Source organism: Barbatula barbatula, assembly GCF_947034865.1.
Source record: "Barbatula barbatula genome assembly, chromosome: 11".
NCBI lineage: Eukaryota > Metazoa > Chordata > Actinopteri > Cypriniformes > Nemacheilidae > Barbatula > Barbatula barbatula.
This window is the reverse complement of record NC_136774.1, coordinates 6,624,562-6,636,154: the sequence shown is the minus strand read 5'-3', so window position 1 is coordinate 6,636,154 and position 11,593 is coordinate 6,624,562. Positions and strand designations below refer to the sequence as shown.

Below are 11,593 nucleotides of genomic sequence, written 5' to 3'. Positions count from 1 at the left end.
CATACTTCATAGTCAAAAAGGTTGTGCTGCGTTGGGGACCATCCTGGAATCGGCACACATGCATCCGATGGCTGGACACCTTGGCGCCACCAACACCGGCCAAGCGGATCAGGGACTGGTTCCACTGGCCCGGAATGGAGGCGGACGTCAAGAGATTTTGTCAAAACTTCCCCATATGCCAGAAGACTTCTCAGCATCCTCCCCCCAGCCCGCTTATTCCCTTCCCCATCATAGAGGTACTCTTCTCCCGCATTGGCCTGGATTTGGTAGGGCCGCTGCCGAGGTCTGCCCGAGGCCACGAGCAAATCTTGGTGATCGTGGACTACGCCACCCAGTATCCAGAAGCCCTGCCCCTCCGAAAAGCCACGACCAAAGCGATCACCAAGGAGATGTTCCTGCTCTTCAGTAGTGTGGGAATTCCGTCCGAAATCCTGACGGACCAGGGCACCCCGTTCCTATCCCAGCTAATGGCCGACCTCTGCCACCTCCTCCAGGTAAAACACCCCCAAACCTTGGTGTACCATCCCCAGACCGACGGCCAAGTGGAGAGGTTTAATCAAATGAAAGATTACTATAGAATAAAACGCCCAGATTCCTAACTGAAGATGAGGGTTTTATTGAGCATCCATCTAGTTAAGTGGTATTCTGATGTTACGTGTGGCAATTCTCCGTCCGATAAGCAATACTGTTGTTTTCTCCTGTTTTCATCAATAAAAAGTAGCTTGCTGTTGAACTGCTGTGTTTCCTGAGGCCTCTAAGAAATGTAGAGTCTGCTGCATTTTGTCACACCTAAGTGTGAAGGTCATTGTTTTAATTATTTTGTTTTTATTGGGACACCAACAGTTAATAGGCTGTTGCAAAAAAACGAATTATTAGTTTAAATGTGTCCTTTGTGCAGTATTTTATTCTAAATATAAACTTGAAACTTTAGCATAGAAAACATGCATATTGTGGCTTAGTTTATTTTGTTGTTGCCCGTTTTGTGATAAAATTTGTGAATTCTAATGTGAACTGATTATTTTGTAGACGTCTGTTGAAAAACGGAACATGAAACAATTGGGTGTGAGTAATGAAAAAAATATATTTGCTTTAATATAGTTTGCATTTAGCATTTGGTTTATAAAACATTAAAACAAATATGAAATTGAGCCCCTGCCCCTCAAAATGTCTGTGCATGTCCCTGGCCTTCAGTCATGCTGAAAAGTGATCTCCAACACTGAATGTTTGTGGTGTTTTATTCAAATCATCAGAAAGATTGAAAACGACAAATTCATGTTGCATAGTTGTAATTAAGAGTGGGAGAACTCCAAATGGGAGGCTATGCAAAAAATAACAAACCAAATGTACAAAGCTTACCTAATCAAAGCTCGTAAGTATATGTATTAACAGGTGAACGTTGTAGTCAATTTAGGCTTTATTTCCTACAAGGTTAATTGCTTTTTCAACAATGTTCGAGTAGTGCAGTGGAAAACAAAAAAGTAGAACATGTCGTCAACCGTAGTGGCCTCTTTACCAAAATGAATAATTACCTCCCTCTGGTGGTCACACAGAGAAAAACTATTTCCTCCCAAGCATGGGCAATTCCATTCAAATGTTAGTGCCAGCCAAGAATTATGAAGGTCTGGCTGTGCGGGACTATGTAAAAGTCGACCTTAATTTGAAAAAAATCTAGTTTTAACCAAATGTTTTCACCATAATGATGTGTCAGATGTCTTTATTGTATACGAGTTAGTACGACTTTTAAATCGTAAAACAAAATATAAACAGATGGCTTATTTCAAGTTCTGAAGATCTCATCCGTAACTGGAATTATTACCCTCATGTCTATGGTGAAATGGCTTGTGTTTTTGCTAAGCCTATATTGCAAACTTCAAAATGAACCTTGCTCCATTATTTACCAAAAAGTTTGGTCCCTTATAAAACTGTATCAACCAAACCTTTTAAAAAACAATTAAAACCAGTCACGGATCAATGGCTGGTAAGGCTCGTCTCAACCGGGTTTTACGGAGGCTGGAACGCCAGCTTGAACCAGGTGCTTTTCTGAAACTAGCCGACCAGTTTAGTTAAATCCGAGCTGACACTACAGGGAATGTGAGACTACTTGAATTGCTATGGTGCCGGCTTACACTACACAACGCTGTTTGTTTGTCACCCTTTATCATGTTGTAGCAGCGCGCACACTACACAACGCAGACAAAGTGTGCAAACAACAAGACTTTGGTCAAGGACCAACAGCGAAAACAACCCCCACATCGTGAACACTTCTAGTTTGATGGTGGATGGCAAATGAGTTGTTTGTGCGTTTACGCCATCCACTGGAATCGAGCATGAAACATTGAAGAGTTATTTAAGAGTTTTCTATATTCCTTTATACAGACTTGTTGCTAGTTTAAACTAGCAACATGTCTGTTAAACTAGCCATTTAACCGCGCTCTGTAATGTTAATGAATACATGTCAGCAGTCCAGGCAATAACTTGACATAAACCTTCTGCGCTATTATTGGCTGTATTGGTTCCACAGCTTCACACATAACGAGATTACTTGGCAATAATATCTAACATGTTTGAAAAAATCGTAGCGTTTGGAATAGCTCGAGACGGGTCAAGATCACGTTGCACACCTGCTTATAATTGACAAGCTTACTTGTACAGCATCTAGAATAATATCACTATACTGATGTTCAGGAATAAAGAATCAGGAGGACACACTACTTGTGCAATAATCGGGATGCATTCATCTACAGTATATACTGTACACCTAGCATGAAATCCCACAATGCATATGTCCTGGAATTGTCAGTTATATAACTAAATACGATTAACAAGCGTAAAACATGCTCATTTATTTGAGACACTAAATATTTACTGATAATCATAAAGATGTTTATTTGCAACAGAAAAGGTAAAGAGAGTCTAACCCTACACAGAATGAGGATTTAACGCATTTCTTTTTTTTTAAATACGTCAAATATTCCACCTCGACACTCCATTGTCCTGCACCAGAGCATGAACAAACCTCGCTTGCCCAAAAATATACAATACAGTCTAGTGAAACATGCAACCCTGAACACACAAATGTGCACACAAAACCCTCTCCATCTACACATAGTTTAAGGTGAAACATATATACAACAAATATCACAAATCTTTCAATATCTTTTGTTTAATACAAAGCTACAGGAAAATAAACTGCGTTCTATATATCTGTGCTTCTGAATGAGAGCTCTGTTGTGGATTTTTTTAATGAAGGGAAGCATAAACATCAAACTAAGAATCACTTCCAAGTAATCATAAAACCCTTCAACAAAAGTGCATATGTTCGAAGCCGCTGAGAAAAGCCAGAAACACATGAATTAAATCATTTCTGAATTATTTCACACATGCACAAACACACTTAGGAAACCAGTCCTGTGTGCATTCTCACTTAATGCATCTTACCGTATGGACTCTATATCCTGAAAGGCTCTGCAAACGACTATTTTTATAAACCAAAGTTAAATGTCTATGTGAAACATAAGCAGTTTTCAAAACATAATACAACACGTGGAAGAGGAAGGTCATGTAGGAATGTGATTATAATACGCTGACAGCACACACTCCTATATAAACTCCACTTCAAATACTAAAGATCAAAACTTATAGTCTCCGAAGTATCAGAGGAGTGGACTTTACTGAACAGGGTCCCAAAGCTTCAAGTGACATGACACCAAACGTCTTATATGGCCCCCATTGTACAATGCAACAATGACGTCATTCTCCCAGCCAACCGGCAGAGGCGTGTTAGGAGGGTGGCTGGTTGGGCGTCTCAGTGGTGGGGGGACACAACGGAGTGAGGGCTGGTGCCCGGGCCTTTGTATCTATCTCTAGCGTGTTTCTCGCAGAACATTTCCTCTTCCACCCAGAAGTGGCCGCGCATCTTTAGGTTGAGGCCGCACTCTGTACAGGTGTAACATTGTGGGTGACGAAAGTGATCGTCTGTGATCCTAACAGCCTGGGTGCTGAAAGTGAAGAGAAAAAAAACTCTACTTTAATAAATGAAAATAGATGAGTACAGCTTTTCCCTAAAAACTAAACATAATTTGAAAAAACTACATGAATGGTGTTGTATCTTACACAATACTGTTCCCACATTTTTCACAGGTGTGGTGTTTTTTCCCCCCAGAAACCGTGGGGCTCGAGGGGCTCGGTGACAGTTTTCCAGGAAAACGAATGGCAGCCTCTGTGAATAAACAAAAACAAAATAAACCAAAGATATAAAACCTTCAGTGACTGAAGTACCACCATGCATCTTCCACCACCAACTCTATTTGTCCTGTGCACACATACATTTTTTTAATGGTTAGCTGTTCTTTTAAAAGGCTGGTGCCTTGTTACAGTGTTTATACGAACATTCTTCTTGACAGCCAATATGAACACATCACGTGTTTACACACACACGGGACACTTTCACTGTCTAATCCAGCCGAAGGTCAATTAGATAAGACCATTAACCCAAAGGCAACACTTGGATGTGTGGAGACATAATGGTGTACAGACGGTTTTATCGGACGCACAAAATTTACTTCCTGTCTATTTTACAATCGCTGGTAAAACACAGTGTGGTGAGAAAGGCGGGACGAGAGCCGTGACGCGGGGCCGGTGGCGTGAGTGATAAGTGGAAGCAGCTGTGCGCGCACCGGTCCCGCATCTTATCACGGAGGAGATTGGGAGCTTAAATGGATGTTCGGCAGGACTGTTGACGAGAGAGTACCGGGCCCAGACATATGTTAAGTGTGTGTATGTTTTATGGCCGGCAGTCTACCGTGAGGTGGCTGCCGGTTTGTTACGTCAGTGTTTATTGTTTATTTAATTAAAGTTTTATTGTTGAATGTTCGCCGGTTCCCGCCTCCTTCCTTCCCTTCTACGGATCTTTATTACATTGGTGCCGAAAGCCGGGAGGAAGGAGGGACATGCTGTCAGAGAGCCCTCGCTGCCGAGGGTGATCGCGGTGCTGAGGAGTTCGGGCAGCGCGGACGGGGGAAGTCCGCGAGTAGCTGCCCGAGGCGGTGGTGCTGGATCAAGAAGTCGGATGGGACGAGGTGGGGTGGCTGCCGTCCAGGAGGGAGCCAAGGCCCGTTCGCCGTGGGCCGAGCATGCTGCCAGCCGCCATGATGGGGAGGAGCAGGGAACGGAAGACCAGCTGCCCTCAGCTGGAGGGCCATCGCCGGCCGCCAGGGGGCGGAGGAGGATCGAGCCGTCCACCGAGCGTCCAGTACCATCGCATGGCACCGCGAGGAAGAGTTTCTCGGCTGGCTGAGGACCGAGCGACAGCATGTCAGGGAACCGGACAATTTTTTTTTCTTTTCCTCTCTCCCCTCTCTCGTCCCTGTCACTCCGGGGGCTCCCGTCTCCGTTCTTTCGTCTCGCCGGTGCATGCCCCCAGGCGCTGCCGACTCCGAGACTGGCTCCCCGGGGGGGGAGTAGGTACAGTCTCGGGGGTGCCCCCCGGCCTGTAAGGGGTGATGGGGGTATGTGGTGAGAAAGGCGGGACGAGAGCCGTGACGCGGGGCCGGTGGCGTGAGTGATAAGTGGAAGCAGCTGTGCGCGCACCGGTCCCGCATCTTATCACGGAGGAGATTGGGAGCTTAAATGGATGTTCGGCAGGACTGTTGACGAGAGAGGACCGGGCCCGGACATATGTTTAGTTGTGTATGTTTTATGGCCGGCAGTCTACCGTGAGGTGGCTGTCGGCTACTTCCGTGTTTAGTGTTTATTGTTTATTTAATTAAAGTTTTAAAGTTTGAATGTTCGCCGGTTCCCGCCTCCTTCCTTCCCTTCTTACGAACTTTATTACACACAGCAAACTTGAAGTGTGACTGCTCGCAAGTCACACTAAAACTCATTACAAAGGCAAGCACGAACATCAACATAAAGTCAAAAGAAACCAGCGCTGTTCCGATTACAGTCTTGCTGTATATTAAAAGATTGAATTACATGCTAAAACAAGTATGTGATTTGCATGATTGAAGAAATGTAATATAGTTTATGTAATATTTCTTTTTGAAAGATTAGAAATTTCTCATTCATTACAGTCTCAAGCAAAGACAGTGCAGCTTCAAAGATATGTGAGCCAATGGCGTTAAAATCCAATTGCTAATATTTTGAAAATAAATAAATTGTTGAATTGAAATTTTGATAAGAAAATGTTACATTAGTCTCAATTCCAAGACTTCACAGCTATAACGAACATTTGCCTAGTTCAACCATATAGACGGTCATGTAAAACATGACTCATCAACCAACAAAAACGTTTTATGGCTCATGTCTGGATACATTATGCAAACTGATATCAAACACCAAATAAATCAGATTCCAGAAGTAGCACTGAGAAAACACTGATATTGTCTTTAGTCTGATATACGGTGTTTGTTTTAGATCAGTTTGCAAGCCTTTAGTCAAAGCTCAAATTACCGGTTTGGTCTTTGTTCATGAGTTAAATTACTTGTAAATGATCACTCTGCTTTGTTTTCCTATTTTGTTTGTAAAATTGTGAATTGATTTTTAAATGGACAGGAAATAAGTGTGCTGTGTATCACCTCTCTCATCAGCCTCTAGCACCTCTTGCAACATCTTGAAGGTGCTGGACTGCCGAGGAGCCGCACGGGACTCCTTATTCTCCTGAATCATCTTATACACCTCTGAGTCTCTGTCGAATCGCTGCATGGTAAAGTCCGAACTAAGAGAGAGAAGATTGACATAATGAGATTTAACTTTCACTCCTCCACAACCGTCTTTTAGATTCTGTTTATATAGCATCATTTCTTGACAGTGAAATCCAACGGTTACAAAATCCTGCACCACATACAGTATAGTATCTCTCTATTCTAAATATCAAATCTGTGATTTTGAATTTGTGCAGCATTACACTCTCAGTGGGGAAAGAAAGATGACTGGAAATGGGCCTGTTTAGGACATGATGTAATAAAAGTTTCCTCACTACTAACACATCTTTTCACAAATGTAATGCTGCTCTTTAAACTATAACTATATCTCCTTTACACCGACAACAATGTGATGTACAAGATGGACTGACTGTCAAGCTGTGGAATGTTGCTTTAATCTTGAATGAAGACCTGCAATTAAAACTAAATCACTGCAACAATGGTGTATTTTTATCAGTGTGAAAATATAAATAAAATTATCTGTAAGGTTGGAAAAAGTGAGCGTATACTAAAGCTGCTAAATTATAACAACTTCCAATTGATTTTGGATTCATTTTCCTCACAACAGTTCCTGAAGTTACATTTGTCATTTCAGTTATTATTCCAAAAAGTTTTATTTCAGGGATGTACAGTGCAACATATATGTGCTACTAAATAAAATCGGTCTGTGCTAAGAATAAATGTAATAGTCTATCACACGTGCGATACGGTTTTAAACGTGCATTAGACAGAGCCGCTCGTTTGTGTGAAGTGCGTTTGTCGTTGTGTTTATTCGTGTGTGAGATTAACCACTATTTATTTTAATTTGATGTAGTTTTTGCAATCAAGACTTGTTTTCCGGCTGTATTGTGTCCATTGAGCTAAAGCCCTTTGATCTGTGCAATGTGGGAAATTATGGAAGGAAACACATTGTCGGATTTCTACTATTTAAATTTGTCATCTGCTTGTTCTGTGTGCACGAGTGAATGATTTACACACTATAACATGTTACAAGCGTTACGGATTCGACTATCTCACTATACGACGACATGAACACATGAACTTCATCCACAGAGCTGCTATTTGGCCTGTGCTACAAAACTTGAAACCTCTTTAGCTGGTGCTATGTACAAAAAAAGTAAACGTCCATCCCTGAATGTCCATTAAAAATTGTGTGTCTGTGTTTGTTTAGGATGTTTTAGTAAGATGATATTAATGAGCTGTTTAGTCTATTTACAGTAGCCAGCCAACAGAAGGTTTATGGCCACCTGGTTATATTATGCATGAGGCTGTCGTAAACGCTGTTTAAAATGCTGTTTTTATTTCACACAACATTCCTCTCGCACATGGGCATCTCATTCCTGCATTACACCCATTGGTTCACTGCCACACGGCCAAGACATTCACCCTGGAGGAAAAATGCTTACATATGAGAATACTTAACACTGTATCCACACACGCACACACATAACACACAACACAAAAAACATCTGCTTACAAGAGCTTTACTCTTCAAACACACTCAAGTGTTAAGAACTCAAAATGTGCAGTGAGATGCTACAATGCACCTGTGCGAAAAGACCCGTTTAAACACTTAATCTGGATTTAATCCGGAAGCTTCTCAGCTAATGTATATTTAACTTCAATATGGCATTACTATAAACATCACTAATGGAAACCCATGCGTTTTGTTCTATTACCTATGGTTATTTTGCATGATGTCAGCATATCAAAAGTGCATGTTGACATGGCAAAACAAAGAATGTCAGGTGCACAGTGCATGCAGTTTCACAACGGACGCGGTAACAGATCCTCTCAGCAACAATTGCCTTGACAAACCGTGTGCCGTTTGCTCTATGAAAACAAGGTTGTCAAGCTTGCTTTATATAGCAAAGACATGATGTGTGTTGAGAAATGATTAACCAACAGCCACTACTACAAAAAAAGAACGAATGACCTTATAAGAAGCAAATGCTGCATATTTTGTCCCTAGAAGAGGTAGAACAATAGACAACCATAACCAAACCGATTTGCAATGAGCATGTGGGTGTTTTAATGTCCAAAAAGTGTCATGTGGGTTCATCGAGTATCTGGGTGTGGTTGTCATAAGAAACCGGCGTGACTTGTTCGTGTGTGTGTTAGAATTCATGATTCATGTGAAATGTCAAGATGACATTTTTTTAAAGACATCACAGAATAAATGAAATAAAAGAGTGATGCATTTGGAACATTCAAATTAATAAAGGAAAGAAATGGACAGAGAAACGGAGCACACTGTAAATCTCAATCTCAAATGTAAATGCAATTTTTTGATTCGCCATCTATACGCAGAACATGCTTCAAATTAAAACCAGACAGCAGGTTTACATTTTCCCTGTTCCCCACAGGGCTGAGGCTTGAATTCACGGGGTGGGGATGATGTTTAATGGGTGGGCCCCCTTCCCTGAGGAGTAGGTTATACTATTGCGAGATCTTTTTGGGGTCCACTGTCACAGGGCACCAGACAATGTTCCTGATTCATGGTATAAACAACTGTTGCAGTCAAACGAAAGCTTGTTTTTGTTTATCCGAGTACTTTTACAGTACTTCTAACAGTTATTAAGATTAATTATTAAGCATGCATACATATTTGCCTGAACTTAGATCAGCATCTTAAAGCTCAATAAACATGTTTACAACAGAGCAGTCAAAACAGATCTTAAAGCACTAAGAAGAACTTTAGTCTCAGATTACAATATCCCCCCCCGAGGACCTTTTCATGCCTTGGGTTTGAAGAAAAAGGCTGAACATTTTAGGACTTACCTCGTACAAGCAAACCAGAATTCCTTTGCAACTCTTGTTGTGGAGCCTACAGTGACAACAGTCCACACATCCAGCAAACACACACATGCACACGAGACAGCAAAGTACACGAACACTCACACCTCTCTGTCGATCTTTGAGCCATGCGAACGCTGAGAGTTTTGGTCTGAAAGGTATGAGTTTGGGCTACCACGTATTGGTTGACAGCTAAAGGGGGTGTGGTCAACAAAATGGATAGAATTGTATTGGTTAAGCAAAAGGGGGGTGGGATGCGTGGATGAGTGGGGGGCAATAAGAGGCAGACATGATATAATCCTTTTCTATAAAGAAAAATAGACAAACAAAAGACAGACAGAGATTTTCAGGACATCTTCCAGGTTGTGACTCATTCAGAACAGCCGACTGAATGAAGCCAAAATAAATCCAGAGACGACAATGTGTGTGCAAAATTGAACGAAAACAAATAATCACAGCAGAACAGTAAACAACATTCCCCATGTCTACAGCAGGCAAAAAACAACACGGATAATATTGTAAACCCTAAACTACCATAAAAAAGCAGCGTTTGTGAAATGGGGTTTGTGTACCTGCGGCGTGGGGAAACGGATAGCTCTCGATCGATGGGGCTGTGTGGAGAGTATCGTCCAGGTGGAGTTGGCGTCCGACTGGATAGGGAATTACTGCGGTAATCCACAGGTGAGATCTCCTACACGCATTGGAAAACAAACATGCTGTCAGAAATCAAATACAACCCCATGACAGGAATACTTCGCAAGTGTGTGTTGGTATGTTTGCTCAGCAGATGTCTATGTTATCTTCCCAATGTCTTGGACCCCATGCCGAGGCACCTGCAGTTGCTAAGAGATGACTAGGGTTGAGCAACCTTGTGTGTGCATTACAATCCAAAGGGCAAAAATAAATTGCCACCCTTGTTTTGTAAATGATAAAATCCATAAATGAGGTCATTCTGGAGAGCACGGTTGCATCTCCATAAAATGTCAAGTTCTTCAGTTGACCATTGCAACCTGCATGGTGAGCCGGCATTGTGATTCCAACAAATGTTTCACTTTCATCACGTGAATCTCGCTGCTCTGTGCTGCAAATAACTTCTTTAACAAATACGAACAAGGCTACAGGGCATATAAATTCACGCTGTACAGACAGTCCTGCCTTTATAACTGTAAGACGCGTTATATAAAGACACGCGCCTGTGCATCCCGCATCGTATAAAGACGCACCTCACTTTATGACGCCGCAATCACCCGACTCGGAAATATATACAATCATTTTTTCTACAATCGTAGTCAATGATGTCCCAGAACTGAAAATTGCTAACATCCTTCTAAATGTCTTCTTTTGAGTTCAGTCAAAGAAAGTAATTCAAACAGGTTTGAAACAACTTAATGGTGAGTAAATGCTGACAATTTTTGTGTATCCCTTTAACAAGCAGACTGGAGCACTGACTTTGACCAAGGCAACAGGTGGTGGTCAATATCAGATGCTTAGCATACGAGACGCATTCCCACACATGGCCCAACACGTCAGGTTTTTCTCACACATCAAGACAAACCAAAAAAATCATCACCCCGAGATGAAAAAGCGTTTCTAATTCTGACTAAAGCTGGAAGTATGCGCATCTGTCATCGTCTCAGCTGGTTCTGGTGTCTTCGACTGTGATCGAGTGATTTCTTGGCTGTGGAGATTCTAGCACAATCAATTTCACATGGAGTCTAAGTGAACTTGCAGAAAGCCTTCCGTGCGAGCCTCGTGGAGCTGCTGATGGCCTTTTCTACAGTGTCTGGTGGAAGTGTGTGCTGGCAAAGACAAATGAGAGGGCTGGAGGAAAGCACGCTCGCAGATGTTTGGCCCTAATGCTGATGGATGTTATCCTGGGCAGCTCTTCTGACACCAGCTGTACGAAATTCCCTATTCAGGCTTTTATACAGAGGAGGCTGTTCTCAAGCCTCTTGACTGACAAATTCCACCTGGGGCTGTTTGGCTCTGTCCTCCAAACTTGACGAAAGTGCAGCCAAGAGCATTTCCGCCTGCTCTGAAGCAATTATCAACCGCTGTGACGATCTGATCGACTGCACGGATGTTTTGAATACCAG

At 42.2% G+C, this 11,593-nt stretch overlaps 1 protein-coding gene across 1 annotated transcript in view; it reads right to left on the bottom strand.

Moving 5' to 3' along the window:
• Positions 1–1,218: 1,218 nt before the first annotated feature.
• pdlim2 (PDZ and LIM domain 2 (mystique)) overlaps positions 1,219–11,593 on the bottom strand; it is a 58,875-nt gene continuing 48,500 nt past the window's right edge. Inside the window, exons 7-10 of the mRNA XM_079468427.1 lie at positions 10,070–10,188; positions 6,576–6,715; positions 4,114–4,219; positions 1,219–3,998 (exon numbers count right to left, since the gene is read on the bottom strand). Coding sequence (XP_079324553.1) covers positions 3,806–3,998; positions 4,114–4,219; positions 6,576–6,715; positions 10,070–10,188 — 558 coding nt within the window. The 3' untranslated portion in view covers positions 1,219–3,805. The remainder of the gene's footprint in view (positions 3,999–4,113; positions 4,220–6,575; positions 6,716–10,069; positions 10,189–11,593) is intronic.